The sequence below is a fragment of the Mirounga leonina genome, unplaced genomic scaffold (genome assembly GCF_011800145.1).
Source record: "Mirounga leonina isolate KUSES-001 unplaced genomic scaffold, KU_Mleo_1.0 Mir_418, whole genome shotgun sequence".
NCBI lineage: Eukaryota > Metazoa > Chordata > Mammalia > Carnivora > Phocidae > Mirounga > Mirounga leonina.
The window spans coordinates 5,189,901-5,207,277 of record NW_023270739.1 but is presented as its reverse complement, the minus strand read 5'-3'; the positions used below and the strand labels follow the sequence as shown (position 1 = coordinate 5,207,277).

Genomic DNA, 17,377 nt, shown 5'->3' with positions numbered 1-17,377 from the left:
CCCGGCCTTCCGCTCCCGCCCTCGCTGGCCCTGCGTCCCTTAGCAGGGTAACGTGTTCGGGATGGCGGAGAGAGGCGACCGCGGCGGGCAGCAGGCGGCCTGCGGGCACGACAGCTACCGCTCGCCGCTTGCCTCCCGCTACGCCAGCCCGGAGATGTGCTTCGTGTTTAGCGAAAGGTGCAAATTCCGGACCTGGCGGCAGCTCTGGCTGTGGCTGGCGGAGGCCGAGCAGGTAACGGGCCGCGGGGATGGGGGCCGGGCGGGGAGGGGCGGGCGCGCCCCAGCACGTGCGGGGCTCGGCGACGAGCCTGGGCCTGGCCCCTGGGGCGGCTGCCCCGCTGTTTTCCGCCGAGTATCCCTTTCCTGGGGAGCTGTGGCCCAGGAAGGTCAGGGCAGGAGGGCGACACCTGTTGCCTCCCTTGGTTTTTTTTGTTTTTAATTTTATGTGTTTATTTGACTGAGAGAGACACAGCGAGAGAGGGCACACAAGCAGGGGGAGCGGGAGAGGGAGAAGCAGGGAGCCCGATGCGGGGCTCGACCCCAGGACCCTGGGACCATGACCTGAGCCGAAGGCAGACGCCCAACGACTGAGCCACCCAGGCGCCCCGCCTCCCTGGTTTTGACTCACGGAGGGTTAGAGACGCGGAGGAGGCGGAGAGAAATGCACGCTGTGGCTTTAAGGGTTTATCTTGGCCATTCCTGCAGGAATATCTGCTGACCACGGACACTGAGCGCTCGTTACGTGCTGTTGTGCGACTCTGATTTCTTTACACATCTTTTCCCGTTTAACCCATAAAGACTTGGCGAACTAAGTGGTGCTTTTCCCACATTATATGGGAGAAATCAAGCCTCAGTGATAGCCAAGCGCATTATTTGCACGTAACCATTAATAGCAGAACCTGGGTGTGAACCTGGGTTCAATGCAGAGCCTGAGCACTGAGCCACTTTGTTTTCCACAGTGCCTCAATGTAGTTAGTGACAGGACTGTCACTACAAAACTCATGTTTCCTAGGCCACTACTTCCGCTCCACTCGGCTGCGTTTTCCTTTCTAGGGAGGGAAAATCAGGGTAGGGGATTGTTAGATGGGATTTCTGGAGTCCTTTATAAGAGCTGCATAGAGAGCTATTTAGGTCAACGCTTTCAGAAATGGCTCCAGAGGGGCCTTCCCAGAGGAGTTGAAGGAAACTGAAGGTGATCCAGAGAGCTATAAAGTTTCAGAGGAAAATGCCACAAGAGGCAAGATGGCCGTGTCCTCTCAAAGGGCATCAGTAAACTTGGAAACAATCTGAGCACGTGCCTGGGACCAAGGTACAGCTGAACTCCCCAAACAGAAAACTCTTCCTAGATTTGCCCCCTCCCCATCACTGTGCTCAAGAAAATTAAGTGACATAATAATAGTGGACACATTTATCATGTCTACTATGAGCCAGGCACTGTCTTAAGACCTTGCATATTAATGGCTCATTAACCCTCAAAACAACCCTATGGTAAGTACTATTTTACAGATGTTTGACAGATGATGGAATGGAGACACAGAAAGACTTCATAAACTATTGGCTTAGATAACAGTAATGGGTAGAAAAGGACATTAATAGGGTGTTGTAGTTTATCATGTACTGGCACGTACTCTTTTCTCTTTCGTATGATACTCCATTATATAGATGAGGGTAGGGGCATTCAAAGACTTTGCAGGATCACCATAGCTAGGAAACGTCTTCTAGCTGGAACTGAAATGTAGAGTTGTCTGAATATGCATTCTTTCCTCTGCCCAGTCAGCACGTTGTCTGAAATGCATACAGTTTTGGTATAATCTGCTTTTGGATTATCTGTTAGGGTGTCAGAATTAGCATAAACTGCGTAATAATTTAGTAGTTAAGAAAAAAAATTGAATAAGAGATGATGAGGAATGTGGAAAAGCAGGAGTGGGGGATGCATTTTAACAAGATGCATTGCTTGGGGTAGGGAGCAGTTTGGCCACACTGCCCCCTGCTGCTTTGCTTTGGGAGGAGCCCTGAGATACCCCCTCTACTGTCTAACAATCCAAGGCAGCCTTGCCCATATGGCTACTGAGCTCTTGAAATTTGGCTAGTGTGACTGAGGAACTGAATTTTTATTTTTAGTTTCAATCAGTTTAAATGTAAATAGCCACATCTGGCAAGTAGCTACCGTCTTGAGCAAGACAGGCCTAAGATGCAAGATCCTCCCCAGGGCCTAGGCTTGGGAGTTTCAAAGAGAGGTTTGAATGAATTTCACCAATCTGTATATTCAGCACTTGAACCCAGGGTTCTGAGCTGCCTATGGGCTGGAAGCAGTTTTTTGACAGCCCGATTTTTCCAGTGATGGATGAATGTAAGATGTTTATGTGTTTATTTTCTCAATAATGTCCTGCAGTGGTTTTCAAAAACGTTTTACTGAGTTTGCTGTACATAATTTGTTGGCAAAACCACTTACAACATTCTTAATTTTCATTTCTATAAGTAACTCCATCTGGGTCAAATGTAAAGTTTTGGCCTGGATCCCAACACTTTGGGCACTTACAGGCCAAGCACTAAGGGGTAAGCAATAAATACAACAAACTCTCCTCTTATGGCGTATACATTCTAGGGGGAGGGACAGGCTAACACATTTGTAAAAATGTCATGTGGTGATAAGTGCTGTAAATAAATTTAGGTTAAAGGGATAGATAAATGACATATAAGAAGGATGTTTCATATTGGAGTCAGGAAAGACCTATTTGAGAAGATGACATTTGAGCCCAGAGACCAAAACGTGTGAGCCAGGCAGAGATATAAGGGTAGAGGGAACAAAGATCAGAATTACATTGTTGTATATTTTGGTATTTACTTAGAATGTAATTTACATTATCCATTAAGAAAATCATACCCTCAGGTGCCTGGGTGGCTCAGTTAAGTCTGCCTGGTTAAGTGTCTGCCTTCAGCTCAGGTCAGGATCCCAGCGTCCTGGCTCAGCAGGGAGTCTGCTTCTCCCTCTGCCCCCCCCACTCACACTCGCTTGAGTGCTCTCTCTCTCTCAAAAAAAAATAAATAATTTTTTAAAAAAGAAAATCATGCCCTCCAGGGCGTCTGGGTGGCTCAGTTGGTTGGGCATCTGACTCTTGGTTTCAGCTTGGTGGTGATCTCAGGGTAGTGGGATCAAGCCCTGCCTGGCGCTTCACACTCCGCACACTCCGCTTGGGATTCTTTCTCCCTCTGTCCCTCCCCGTGCACATGCGTGCCCCCCAAAATAAATAAATAAAATCTTTTTTTTCTTAAGGTTTTATTTATTTGAAAGAGAGTGAGCGAGAGAGAGAGCATGAGGGGGAGGGGGAGAAGCAGATTCTCCTGCTGAGCAGGGAGCCCGATGTGGGGCTCGATCCCAGGACCCTGGGATCCTGACCTGAGCTGAAGGCAGTTGCTTAACTGACTGAGCCACAAAACAATACCTCGAGGTACATTTCCTCTGCAATGTAGACCCTTAACTCCCCTCTCCTTTTCTGACATCAGTGGGCTATCCTTTTTAAAATATGAATGTGTAAAATCTTAAAAAAGAAAACGTGCCCTCCTCTCTATATACTTTTAGTTGCCCCAAATTTTATTTTTATTTTTTTCTAAAGATTTATTGATTTATTTTAGAGTATTTACAAGCCAGGGTGGGGTGGGGATCAAAGGGAGAGGGAGACAAGCAGACTCCCCTGCTGAGCAGGGATCCTGTCGCCAGGCTCAGTCCCAAGACCCTGAGGTCATGACCTGAGCTGAAATCAAGAGCTGGCGTGGCTCAGTTGACTGAGCTACCCAGAGCCCTGCCCCAAATTTTAATTTAAGAATTGGGAGGTGGGGCATAAATGCTAACATGAACCAGTTTTTTTCTCAGTGTCACTTCAAGTCGTCGTGACACTTGAGGTTATTTTATTTTGTTTTGCCTGTTCTGTAGACATTGGGTTTGCCTATCACAGATGAACAAATCCAGGAGATGAAATCAAACCTGGACAACATCGACTTCAAAATGGCAGCTGAGGAAGAGAAGCAGTTACGACATGATGTGATGGCTCACGTGCACACGTTTGGTCAGTGCTGCCCGAAAGCTGCTGCCGTAATTCATCTTGGCGCCACCTCCTGCTATGTTGGAGACAATACAGTAGGAGCCTGTTTTGTTTCCACTTAGGACGCGGTCTTCATAATGGATTTATAAATTTTATGTGATTTTGTCTAATTTTAGGAAGTGACTCCATAGATCTTTAGTTTTAGGGCCATCTTAAACTCGGGAATCTTCTGCTTTTGTTATCCTTCCAATCTAAACTATAAGCCCCTAATGACCTCCATAATATAAGACTGGCAGATACAGTTTACGCATTGGTTGGTTGGATGTAAGTCAAGGTCTTAGTGTTTTAGTGGCAAGGTAATTGTCCAGAGGGATTTTCTTTCTAAAGTCCTTTATAACTCATTGCTGTAACTTCTGGAAAAAAAAAAAAGAATTGCATTGTGATTCTTACACAAAACACTTAATTGTAGGCAGAGCAGCTTATCGTCCAACATGAAAAAGTAATATCGCATTTTCCTAAGAGTTTACTAGGTGCTTGGCAGTATTCTGAGCATTTTGTATGTAGTACTTCATTTATTCACAACAACCAAAAGAGAGGTGCTTTTATCTCCATTTTTCAACAGCTTCTTGAGGTGTAGTTTATATACCATAAATTTCCCCATCTTAAATGTGCAGCTCAGTGAGTTTTAGTTAATTGATACAGTTCAACCTTCACTACACTCGGTTTTATGGCACATCCCTCACTCTAAGAAGTTCTCGTGCCTGTTTGCTTCTGTCCCCACGCAAACAACCGTTGACCTGCTTTCCTTCTCTGTAGTTTTGCCTTTTCTGGTAACGTCCTATAAATGGAATCAGAGTATGGAGTCTTTCGGATCTGGCTTTATGATCCCTGTCTCACGCATGAGGACACGAGAGAGGTTGAAGAACTTGCCTAATGTCACACAGCTAGAAAGGATGTAGGCCCAGGAGGAATGCCTCCAAAGCTGTGCTCTTAATCACACTGTGCCCGGGGACCAGAAGTTCCATCTCCAGGGTCCAACTCAGAAAGAAGCACTAATTTTTTTTTTTTTTTTTTAAAGATTTTATTTATTTATTTGACAGAGAGAGACACAGCAAGAGAGGGAACACAAGCAGGGGGAGTGGGAGAGGGAGAAGCAGGCTTCCCACGGAGCAGGGAGCCCGATGCGGGGCTTGATCCCAGGACTGGGATCGCGACCTGAGCCGAAGGCAGACGCTTAATGACTGAGCCACCCAGGCGCCCCTAATTTTTTTTTTTTTTTAAGATTTTATTTATTTATTTGAGAGAGAGAGAATGAGAGAGAGCACATGAGAGGGGGGAGGGTCAGAGGGAGAAGCAGACTCCCCGCCGAGCAGGGAGCCCGATGTGGGACTCGATCCTGGGACTCCAGGATCATGACCTGAGCCGAAGGCAGTCGCTTAACCGACTGAGCCACCCAGGCGCCCCAAGAAGCACTAATTTTTAAGTTGCCCCAAATACTTGTAGTCTCAAGTGGTACATAATTAAAGGCATCTGTGTGTAATTGGCGACTCAAATAATGGAAGAACAACAATCCCCTCACATGGAATATACTTCTTTTTTTTTTTTTAACACGTACCCAGTGTGTAGTTGGGCTCAGCAATTACTGTCTCATGTGAATTGCCTGAAATACATCCCCTATTTCCCTCAAGAACAGCTGCAAATTTCCTAAACCTTGATTTTCTGGTTCATGTCTTTTTTGTTGTTGTTAGCAATGATAGACGTGCACAAAGGAGGGGAAACTAATGGAATGTTCCCCCTGGAAGCTTCTCAGAGACTCAGGCATTCCTCTTTGGGAAGGTCTAGAGCTTGTTGACCTGGACATCCTCAAAGTATTCAGGATGGAAGTTTGCCCTATGACTGTTTTCCAGTCGTTTTAGATACCATGTACATTGGCCTTTGGGGGCATAAGGGTTTTGTTCCTCGGAGATCCCAGAAGTACTGCTGTCTAGGTTGATGTGCCTTTTTTTTTTTTAAGATTTTATTTATTTATTTGATAGAGAGATAGCGAGAGCAGAAACACAAACGGGGAGTGGGAGAGGGAGAAGCAGGCTCCCTGCTGAGCAGGGAGCCCGACATGGGGCTCGATCCCAGGACCCTGGGGGAGTGGGAGAGGGAGAAGCAGGCCTCCCGCCGAGCAGGGACCCCAACGTGGGGCTCAATCCCAGGACTCTGGGATCATGACCTGAGCCGAAGGCAGACGCTTAATGACTGAGCCACCCAGGCATCCCAGTTGGTGTGCTTTTAAAACCGTAATCTGAAAATAACAACTGTATTAGGATATCTGGCTTGCACAGAGGGTTGCTCATAGTGAGGTAGGTGGCTGACTGAGAAGCCCAGTTGTGATGGCCAAAAAGTGTTATGTAATATGATTGTTTGGGCAAAGCTGTTTAATGTGAGACCACTGCATTTTCTTTTGCAGGACCTGATTATTCTTAGAAACGCATTTGACCTGCTTTTGCCAAAGGTAAGGAGTTGGCAGCAGTCTCCTGTCAGCCCTGAGTTCTCTATGATAGGAGATGGGCACCACTTCGGAATAAATCAGTGCAATGTGACTATAAATAGATTATCTTTTATTCAGACAAATGATCCTATATCTGATCTGTAGAACTAATTATTGTCTCTTTTTGGGTTAAAATGCTCTAAGCAAATCCTTTTTAAAACATAGCCTTTTAAATGAAGGAAGTTAACCAGTGGCTTGTTGTTGGAATAGGTGGGTCACATTTGTGACTTTGTCCTTTTTTCTGCATGAGCACATAAGTGGTCTTAAAATTGTGCGGAAAAAGTTCATAACTCTTTAGGTAGTCAACTCAGTTTTCAAACGTCGATTGCTCTGAACTCATCAAGGCACTTTGGGATACAAAGATGAAGATAGGCCTCTGCCTTCCACAGACTGGACATCTAATTTTATATTAAATTGTCTAAAAGTTTAGCTCCTGATTATGTAACGAGCTCACCCTGAACTCATTTTTCACTACGTGGTCTTTCTTACAGCTTGCTAGAGTGATCTCTCGGCTTGCTGACTTTGCTAAGGAACGAGCCGATCTTCCCACCTTAGGTTTCACACATTTCCAGTAAGTGATATGATTACTTCTTGGGACTTGGGCTAGTCTGTGTGCATTTCTTCAGTTTCCCTTCTCCATAGAAGCCTGGAGGTGAAGAATCTCAAAACACAGTGTAAGCAAATAACTTGGGATGCTTATGAGGAATGAACCTTGTCCCTACCTTAAAAGCTATAGTAGTAAGAGTTCATTTGGGGGACATGGGGAAATATGGATCAAGAGCCTTAGGAAGTATTCATGCTCCTTGATTTAGTGATTCCATTTTTAAGACTCTATCCCAAGGAAGTAATTAAATTATGCAAATAGCCTTATATACAAAGATCTTTGCTAAAATAGTAGTTTTATAGTAAGCACTGGAAACGATCTAAATGTCCACAATAAGAGAATAACTAAATAAGATATAGTATATAGTATATTCATAGGCAGGAATAATACATAGCCATTAAAATGATGCTTGTAAGACTAATATCATGGAAATATGCTTAGGTTAATGTTATGGGATAAGGACAGCATATAAATTGTACAAAGATTGGAAGAAATTACACCAAGATGTAAATATTGATTTCTCTTGCTTATGGGATAGTAGGATAATTAAATTTTTCCCTATATTTTGTATTTTTAAAATGTGCAAGTATTTTTATGATTATCAAATAAAATCCTTTTTGAAAGCAGAGAATGTCATTTTTGGAATGCTAGTAGCAAACTTCTAATGATATTTCAGTAGTGGTGTGTTAGCATCTGCCTTATATTTTGATGCGGTATTGCTATGGCAACAAGGATTTTTTTTTTTTTTTAAGAGAGAGAGAGAGCAAGAGAGAGAGCAGGAGCAGGGGAAGAGGGAGAAGCAGGCTCCCCGCCGAGCCAGGAGCCTGATGTGGGGCTCGATCCCAGGACCCTGGGATCATGACCCGAGCCGAAGGCAGATGCCCAACCGACTAAGCCACCCAGGCGCCCTGGCAATAAGGATATTATCTCCTATAATTTAGGAAAGGCTGTTGACTTTAATCTTCCTCAAAGTTAGGGCCTGCATTTACTGGTAGCAGAAACCTGAAGAAATTGTTCATGAGAGGGGCGCCTGGGTGGCTCAGATGGTTAAGCATCTGCCTTCGGCTCAGGTCATGATCCCAGGGTCCCCGGGATCGAGCCCCACATGGGGCTCCCTGCTAAGTGGGGAGCCTGCTTCTCCCTCTCCTTCTGCCCTCCCCCTGCTTGTGCTCTTTCACTCTCTCTGTTAAATAAATAAATAAAATCTTTAAAAAAAAAAAAAATTGTTCATGAGGAGTCAGTGTGCAGTTTATAGGGGTTGGCCATGACAAATGTTGCCTTCTGCTGACTCCCTAGTATTACCTGAGTTGCAACTCCTCTTCCTCTCCTGTGAGTATTGGAGAGTGCGCAGAGAATGCATGCATCCCAGTATTCCTTTGGGTATAGGGTGATGAGGGTATCTGCTGCCATAGTTGGCAGGCGTTAGGCACTCAGAAAATGGTATGATGCATAGGTATCACCTCAATTTAGGTCAGCTCCTGCATTTAAAAAGAAGCAGCTTTGGGGCACCTGGCTGGTTCGGTCAGTAGAGCGTGCGACTCTTGGTCTCAGGGTTGTGAGCTCAAGCCCCATGTTGAGCGTGAAGCCTACTTAAAAAAAAGAGGGGTGCCTGGGTGGCTCAATCGATTAAGCAGCTGACTTGATTGTGGCTTAGGTCATGATCTCAGGGTCCTGGTATCCAGCCCTGCATCGGGCTCCCTGTTCTCTCCCTTCCTCTCAAATAAATAAATCTTTTAAAAAGGGAGGGAGGGGAAGCAGCTTTATTGAGATATAATTCACATACCATAAAATTCACCCTCTTTAAGTCTACAATGAGTGGTGATTTTTTTTTTTTTTAAGATTTATTTATTTTAGCGTGAACTGAGGGAGGTGCAGAGGGAGAGAGAATCTCAAGCAGACTCCCTGCTGAGCACAGAGCCTGATACGGGGCTTAATCCCATGACCTGAGCTGAAATCAAGAGTCGGGTGCCCAACTGACTGAGCCACTCAGGCATCCCTAATTAGTGGTTTTTAGTACATTTACAGAATTACACGGTCACCAGTACATAATTTCAGAATATTTCCATCACCCTTCAAAAAAACCCATACCCATGTAGCAGTCACCCCTATTCCCCCCTTAACTGTCCCCTGGCAATCACTATCTATTTTCTGTCAATGGATTTGCCTCTTCTGGACATTTTATTTAAATAGAGTCATACAATATTCATCTTGTTATGACTGCCTTTATTCACTTAGTGTAATGTTTTCAGTGTTCACATTGTAGCATGTAGAGCGCTTCATTTCTTTTTATAGCCAAAATGGTAGATATACCAGATTTTGTTTGTCCGTTCTTCAGTTGATAGACATTTGGGTTGTTTCCACTTTGTGGCTGTCATGTACAATACTGCCATGAACAGATCCATGCAAAGCCATCCATTTATTTCTTTGCTTGTCCCAGTAATCTGTCAGCGAGTTAGCTAGAAAACTACCATGAGATTAATGGGGGGACCTACTGTGGCTCATGGTATGACTTCCTGTTGCCGTCTGTTCATGTCATTAGCCTGATAGAGAAAATCCATCTGGGGTGAGCTAGGTCATCTCTTAGAACTCCAACTTTATTGCAGTGTATTCATAATTATATTTTATGTTCAGAAACAGACCAGCAGTAGATCGATTTAGACTTGGGATGGGGAACGAAGCCATCAGCTGTTATAGAGTCCTTCGGTTGTTTTGGGCTTCTCCACAGCATAGCTAGCTTCTCATCAGATCTCCTCAGAGGCTTTCCTTTACTGACAGTCTAGAGTAGCATTCTCCAGTGTCCTCATCATTTTATGTTTTCACATTTCTGACAATCAATAGTTACTTTGTTTACTTGTTTACACCACAGTGTGAGCTCAATTGGTCAGGAACCTTGTCTGTTTTGTTTGCTGTATTTTCAAAACCAAGAACACATTGGATACTTGGCAAATGTTTGTTACATGAGTGTATTTGACTGCCAAAGTCTGGGGACAAACAAGACAGACATTGTCCCTGCCCTTATATTGCCTCTTGATGATAAAGAAAGAACTTTGTTAGGAGACCTTTAGTTTTATAATCATTGAATATTTATAAATGACATTGAATTTCCTTAACTATTATTTGCTCAGACTTCTTAGCTCTGGTTTTGTCTACACGGGTTTCTCTATCTCTTACTTTAATTCTTACCCTTTCCAGGGGTAGCAGTGATTGTTCGAAGAAGCAGTGAAGCTTTTATGAAGTAAGTCCTTGGTTTGAGACTTCTGTGTGTCCTTTTTGGGTCATTTTCAGGCCTGCTCAGCTGACCACAGTTGGGAAACGTTGCTGTCTTTGGATTCAGGATCTTTGCATGGATCTCCAGAACTTGAAGCGTGTCCGAGATGACCTGCGCTTCCGGGGAGTGAAGGGCACCACTGGCACTCAGGCCAGCTTCCTGCAGCTCTTCGAGGGAGATGACCAGAAGGTATTCTGAGAGCAGCCGGGGGACATGGAAACTCAGTGGTGAGAGCACCAGAGACAAAGCTGACCTCCAGGATGGGAGGAGAGATTGAGCTTGGGATGAGTGGACTGGAGGGAGTACCAAGGGTTGAAACCTGGGCAGGATGTTGAGATGTTCTCGTACTGGTCACACCTAGATTTCTACAGGGATGTCTTTTTCTTCCAAGGTAGAGCAGCTTGACAAGATGGTGACAGAAAAGGCAGGATTTAAGAGGTAGGTAAATGAGTGTTGGCTTCCTTACTAAGTGATGATGAAGGCCTGTGTTCAGTGTACCTCTTGATTTGACCCTGACTTTTTCTTCCTTAGTTCTTCTACCCATTTCCTTTTATCTCTGGCCAGGGTTTTATTTTCTTATAGTCTAGATTCTATTTTTTTATAGTCTATAAGGAAAAAAGAAAGTGTTTACTTCTGAGATGTTTAGAATAGTCTCACCCATGTTGAGGTCCTCCAGGGGGTTCATCTAAATCTGACCATTTCCACTGAGGGCCACAAGGCTTCACCATGGCTTCTTGTTCCAGGCATTTCCATCAGGCTGTGGCAAGACATGGGTACCACAGGCCCACACTTCCTTCTCGGGTCTGGGTATTAGTAAGAAGGGTGGAAGAACAGTTTGTTTCAGAAGCATATTATCAGTGAGGTCGTCTGGGCTCAGTATGACTCAGTATACCAGTGAGACCAAGCTTTTCCTTAAGGTCTGTTTTTGCTCATTTGTTTGACACAGTCACATTTTGAAAAAACACTTTTTTCTTCCCCAGATTTTACTTTTAAGTAATCTCTACACCCAGTGTGGGGCTCAAACTTAAACAACTGTGAGATCAAGGTTGCGTGGTCCGCCAATTGAGCCAGCCAGGTGCCCCTGGAATATTTTCACTTATGATTCTCTCCTATTACTTTTAGGGCTTTCATTATCACCGGACAAACCTATACACGAAAAGTGGATATTGAGGTGCTCTCTGTGCTGGCTAGCTTGGGAGCATCTGTGCACAAGGTGAGCGGTGGTAGCAGTTTGTGGGGGTCGGGCTGAGAGCTTTGCACACCACAGACAGATGGAATTGGCCTCAGACTTTTATTTAGTCCTATCTCGAGATGTCAAGCTTCATTTTCACCATCTGGGGGTCTGTAGGTGACACCTCTTAAATTAAGGTGGTTAAAAGACAGGACAAGCTCCAGCGTTCTCATCAAAGCTCATCTTGCATTGTCTTTCCTTGCTGTCTTCAGCAACGTTTCACACAAGTGTTTCCATGCTCCCTTACTTGTTATCCCCGCTCTTCAGGAGCCAGGAGAAGTCTAAGTGATGTTCTCTGGGAGCTTTTGGAGAGGACGTGCTCACCTCCTTCATCAGTCTAGCCCCTGCTCCCAGAGTCCCGTGTACCAGCAGCGTGGGATGATGCCTGTGGCCCTTTCCCCCCAGATTTGCACCGACATACGACTCCTGGCAAACCTCAAGGAGATGGAAGAACCCTTCGAAAAACAGCAGATTGGTGAGTGTTCTGTGAAGACGTGGGAGCACCGCAGAGATGCTGGGAGGCCTGTGGGCATGTGTTAATAGCTCACCCAGCAGCGTGCTCGGGCACTCACTGTCCTCTGAAGTCTCTCTGCCTTTGCTTCTCCTCCTTGTCCGGGGCAGGCTCCAGTGCGATGCCGTACAAGCGGAACCCTATGCGCTCAGAGCGGTGCTGCGGCCTTGCCCGTCACCTGATGACCCTGATCATGGACCCGCTGCAGACGGCGTCTGTGCAGTGGTTTGAGCGCACGTTGGATGATAGTGCCAATCGGTCAGTAGAAGGGGGATGCCACATATAGCAAGTGGGGGGGAGGACCAGAGAGGAGCCTGGAAGCAGAAGGAGGTTTTGAGCATCTGTGCATTTTCTCCTTGTCCCCACAGAGCCTGGAGTCTAGCAGGGAGGCAAGAACATAAAACAGTGTGATGCGTGTTAGGATCAGAGTGTGTACAAGATAATCTCTGTGGGAGCTAAGATGGGGGGAGTAGTGGTGGAGGAGTCAGGGAATGCTTCACAGAGGAAGTGATGCTCTAAGACTCAAGAAATAATAGGCTTTTTTGTTGTTGTTGTTGTTGTTTTAAGATTGTATTTATTTATTTATTTGAGAGAGAGCGAGAGAGCATGAGCAGAGGGCAGGGCAGAGGGAGAATTAGGCTCCCCACTGAGCAGGGAGCCCGACCGGGGCTTGATCCCAGGACCCTGAGATCATGACCTGAGCCGAAGGCAGACACTTAACCAGCTGAGCCAGCTAGGCACCCCTATCCTGTACTTTTTAAAAGCAGTTTCACGTTACTATGATTTGCTTGTATTGTGCTAGGATCTGAAAAGGATACATAGTTAAAGCTAGCTCTCTGGGATTTGTGTGTAATCTAGGGAATAAGACATTGATGGAAGGGCGCCTGGGTGGCTCAGTCATTAACGCGTTTGCCTTCAGCTCAGGTCATGGTCCCAGGGTCCTGGGATCAAGCCCCGCATCGGGCTCCCTGCTCAGCGGGAAGCCTGCTTCTCCCTCTCCCACTCCCCTTGCTTGTGTTCCCTCTCTCGCTGTGTCTCTCTCTGTCAAATAAATAAATAAAATCTTTAAAAAAAAAAAAAAAAGACATTGATGGAAATAAGATGTGTGAACTCATTCAGGAGTCAGCCGTTGAATACTTCTCGGCAGGGCGTGACCTAATCAGATGTGCCCGCTAAAACACCCTGTAACAATTTGGAGAATTTTTTAAAAATCCCAAGTCCACACTGGCATAGTGGCCATGTGATCAGAGGAAGGATACGGGTATAAAATCAGGGGCAGATTGGCTGGCCTTGGTGGTGGACTGCAGTGAGAATTAAGATCAGTGATGGGGTGCTAGTGCCATTTACTGAGACAGGAGCCGCAGGGAGAAGAACAGTGGGTTTGACATGTGAGCAGGGAGCAGTGGAAAAGTGGCTGAGTCCAGTTTGGGATCAACCAGGTCAAGCTCTACAATGGGGTATATGATCTGGCACATAAGCAGGTGGCCTGGACAAGGGGTAATAGATTTGAAGGTCATCAGGATACTGGGGTAGCTGAAGTCATGAGATTAAAGGAAGTTGTCAAGTAGTACATGTAACGTGACAAGTCAGTGAGGCAGCTTCTGGGGACACACCCTACATTTCACTCAAATTGATACTTGTTTAAAGAGATAACTGAATTGGATGTTTGTTTTCCAGACGTATCTGTTTGGCTGAGGCATTTCTCACTGCAGATACGATATTGAATACACTGCAGAACATTTCTGAAGGATTGGTGGTGTACCCTAAAGTAAGAAGCCTCAATTAAAAAACAAAATATTAGGGAGGGGGGTTGGCATGTGGGAGGGGGAGTGTAATCTTTTCCTGCTCTGGAGTGAGTATGTTTGGGGAGCTGCATCCTGGTCCAGTAGGAGTTCTTCCCAACCAGAGCTCATCCCGAAGGTTGTGACGTAAGCTCTAGAGAACTAACCCTGGAATCCATAGACACGTTTATAAAAAAGAGAAAAGGAAGTACTTTGAATTGGCTTACACTATTTATGGGCATGATTTATCAGCTCTGGTGTGACTCTCAGAGCAGACGATTTCCTTTGCCTGTTTTTAAGTACCTGAGGCAGATGGGTTCATTTCCATTATATATTTGGCTCTTGAGGTTGGGCACTGAAATTTTAACAATTTAGAAATCTTTCCAATGAAGCAACTTTTCAAAGTTTCTTTAAATCAGTGTTCCTTTTTTAAATCAAAATAATACTTTGGATTAGAAAGAAAACTGAATAATACAGTGTGGATGAAAACGATCCATTCTACTCTCAGTCTTCATAAATATGATAGTTTATGTCCTTGTGTGCATTTTGTGGGTCACAGTGGATCTCTTACTGTGTGTGTGACTTTGTAACCTTGCGCCATCTTCATCTTGCATTCATTCTTCTAGGTGATTGAGCGGCGCATTCGGCAAGAGCTGCCTTTCATGGCCACGGAGAACATCATCATGGCCATGGTGAAAGCTGGGGGTAACCGCCAGGTTTGTTAACCCCTCATGCTCCTGGATAAGTGGAAAGTGCACCTTTAGTCCTGTTCTCCTCCCTTAAGGAGAATGAAAGCATTTCTGTCATCACCCTCAGTCATGGTAGTGGTACAGAGCAGTGACCATATTCTGCCGTAGAACAGGCTTGTCTCTGGAGAGTGATCGTGGTGAACTTGGCTTGTTACGAGTGAATCACTTAGTCACCTGTAGAAAAGGTCCACTCTTAGTGAAGGAATTAGGTCTGAATTTCCAATAGGAAATGATGGGAGGTGGGCAGGACACAAGAGCACACGGTTTGTGAGGCTTTGGAGGGGCCAGTGCAAGATGGGCATTTACTTCAGGCTCATCCTAGGATATGGCCAGAGGGTCAAGATCTTGGAGTCAGACTGCGAGGGGAACCACCTCAGCCCTGAAGGGCTTTGTGTACCAGCGTGGATGTGGTGTTGGATGACTTCTTAAGATGTTAAAATGCCCTCTTCGTAAATGAACCAACAACACTTCACTGTCTTCCCAGGATTGCCATGAGAAAATCAGAGTGCTTTCCCAGCAGGCAGCTGCTGTGGTCAAGCAGGAAGGGGGTGACAATGACCTCATAGAGCGAATCCAGGCTGATGCCTACTTCAGTCCCATTCACTCCCAGTTGGACCATCTACTGGATCCTTCTTCATTTACAGGTCGTGCATCCCAACAGGTAAGCACCAGAACAACACTTCAGAGCTCTGTAAGCCTCCCCAACTGCTCTCTTTTTTTAAATTTTTAAATTTTTATTTTTTAATTTTTTTTTGAGAGAGAGAGCTTGTGGGAGTCGGGGCTGGGGCGGGGCAGAGGGAGAGGGAAGAGTCTTAAGCAGGCTTCGCACCCAGCGTGAAGCCCAACTCGGGGCTCGATCTCATGACCCTGAGATCATGACCTGAGCCCAAATAAAGAGTCGGATGCTTAACTGAGCCACCCATGTGCCCCCGAAATGCCCTCTCTTTACACTACTGGGCTGCAGAACCTGGAATACTGTCTTTAATGTTTCTACTTTTATAGGAGGTATGATGAGAATGAGGCTAGTCAGAAAGAATTCAGAGCAGCCTGAAAAAAAAAAATTTGGAGCAGGCTGAAATGTGAAGATTTGGTTGTTTTGAGCTGTCTTAAGTATTTCCCCCTGTGGATTTCTCTGAATTCTGGTCTGGAGCATGTGGTATAATGGACAAAGATTGGATTTTACCCTCAGGTAGATCATTCAGGTTCATTCCTGACTTCTGGCTTTAAAGGCTGACAGGATAAGAATACATATCTCACAGGCTGGTAGTTATATGGATTAAAAGGCCTAGCACAGTGCTTGGTGCATAGTAAGTATTCAATAAATGTCATTTTCCCTCTTGGCCTTCTGGAGACCACGAGACCTAATTCAAAAACATTTATGAGTGCAGACTAGATGCTCAGTATGTATTCGGATACTGTGCTTCATTCTGGGGCTCAGAACTTAGTGGTGAAGGCTTATAAAGAGATCATTATAGTACTAAGCAGTACCTGCAGGAATTGCGGGAAGCATATCCTTTGGGATCACAAAGGAGGAGTAGAATAGCCCTAAAATAGGAGAGGTCGGGAAAGGCTTCTTGGAAGACTTGACATCTGAGCTGAATCTTAGGGACAAGTAAGAGTTGGCAAATACATAGTCCAACATGGGAGAGAAACTACAATCGTGTGAATGTTGCTGGAGCAGCAAGTGCCAGAAGTAGTTACAGGATTTCAAGTTGGAAGACAAACTGCAGGTAGGAGACCAGCAAGGAAGCTGCTGCAGAAGGCCGCGCAGTAGATAACGGGGCTGTTGAGCCAAGGTGGTGGTAGATCCAGATGAGGGGAGAGATTTCGGGGCTGTTTAGGGAGTTAGTCACTTGGCAGCTGGTTGAATGAGGAGGAGGGAAGAAGCAGTGATGATTTTAGCTTGGGGAACTGGGTGGGCAATGGGGAGACCAATGGAAAGAACAGTCTGGGCTGGTTTGTGGAGAAGCACATGTGGGCATGGTGGGTTGAACTGCCTTGGTCTAGGGACAGATTTCTGACAGGCAGTTGAGAAAAACAGAAATTCAGTGGTGGAGTAAGAGCTTTATCAAATTATTTCTCGGTGATAAAAACTGACATTGAAAAAAGCATTATCAAACTTACATCTTTATATTTTCCTTTGTCTTACATTTGCTTTCCTCTTTGGCAGGTGCAGAGATTCTTAGAAGAGGAGGTATATCCCCTGCTGAAACCATATGAAAGTGTAATGAAGGTGAAAGCAGAATTACGTCTATAGAATTGGAAAGAATTAAACAAGAAGTCGTTGGCTTCGTTAACTTTTATTGCCGAGTCTTGGAAAATGTTATTCTAATGCCTTCTTTTACCTCAAGACCTGTTACCTTAAATTGATAACAGCACTTTTTTGTTTACACGGTGCTTTCACATTTCTTAAGGTTTATAATGCAGAAATAAATTACGTTGGGGCGCCTGGGTGGCTCAGTCGGTTAAGCGTCTGACTCTTGATTTTGGCTCAGGTCATGATCTCAGGGTTGTGAGATGGAGCCCCGTGGGCATCAGGCTCAGTGCTGGGTGTGGAGCCTTAAGATTCTCCCTCTTCCTCAGCCCCTCCCCACCTCTCCCTGCTCTCTCTCTCTCTAAAAAAGAGAAAAAGAAAAAAATTACGTTGAGTTGGA

At 45.2% G+C, this 17,377-nt stretch overlaps 1 protein-coding gene across 1 annotated transcript; it reads left to right on the top strand.

Moving 5' to 3' along the window:
• The first annotated feature begins 9 nt into the window (after positions 1–9).
• ADSL (adenylosuccinate lyase) lies at positions 10–17,026 on the top strand. Its single transcript, XM_034987463.1, has 13 exons — positions 10–232; positions 3,932–4,135; positions 6,499–6,543; positions 7,071–7,150; positions 10,469–10,640; positions 10,843–10,889; positions 11,574–11,664; positions 12,088–12,157; positions 12,304–12,451; positions 13,871–13,961; positions 14,601–14,690; positions 15,208–15,384; positions 16,894–17,026. The coding sequence occupies exons 1-13, from the start codon at positions 62–64 to the stop codon at positions 16,978–16,980; spliced, it is 1,473 nt and encodes a 490-aa protein (XP_034843354.1). The 5' UTR covers positions 10–61; the 3' UTR covers positions 16,981–17,026.
• The last annotated feature ends 351 nt before the right edge of the window (positions 17,027–17,377 follow it).

Coding starts and splice junctions, on each gene's coding strand:
- ADSL (XM_034987463.1), top strand. CDS start 62: ATGGCGGAGAGAGGCGACCGCGGCGGGCAGCAGGCGGCCTGCGGGCAC. Junction 7,151..10,468: donor TTAGGTTTCACACATTTCCA/GTAAGTGATATG, acceptor GGTCATTTTCAG/GCCTGCTCAGCTGACCACAG. Junction 14,691..15,207: donor AAGCTGGGGGTAACCGCCAG/GTTTGTTAACCC, acceptor CTGTCTTCCCAG/GATTGCCATGAGAAAATCAG.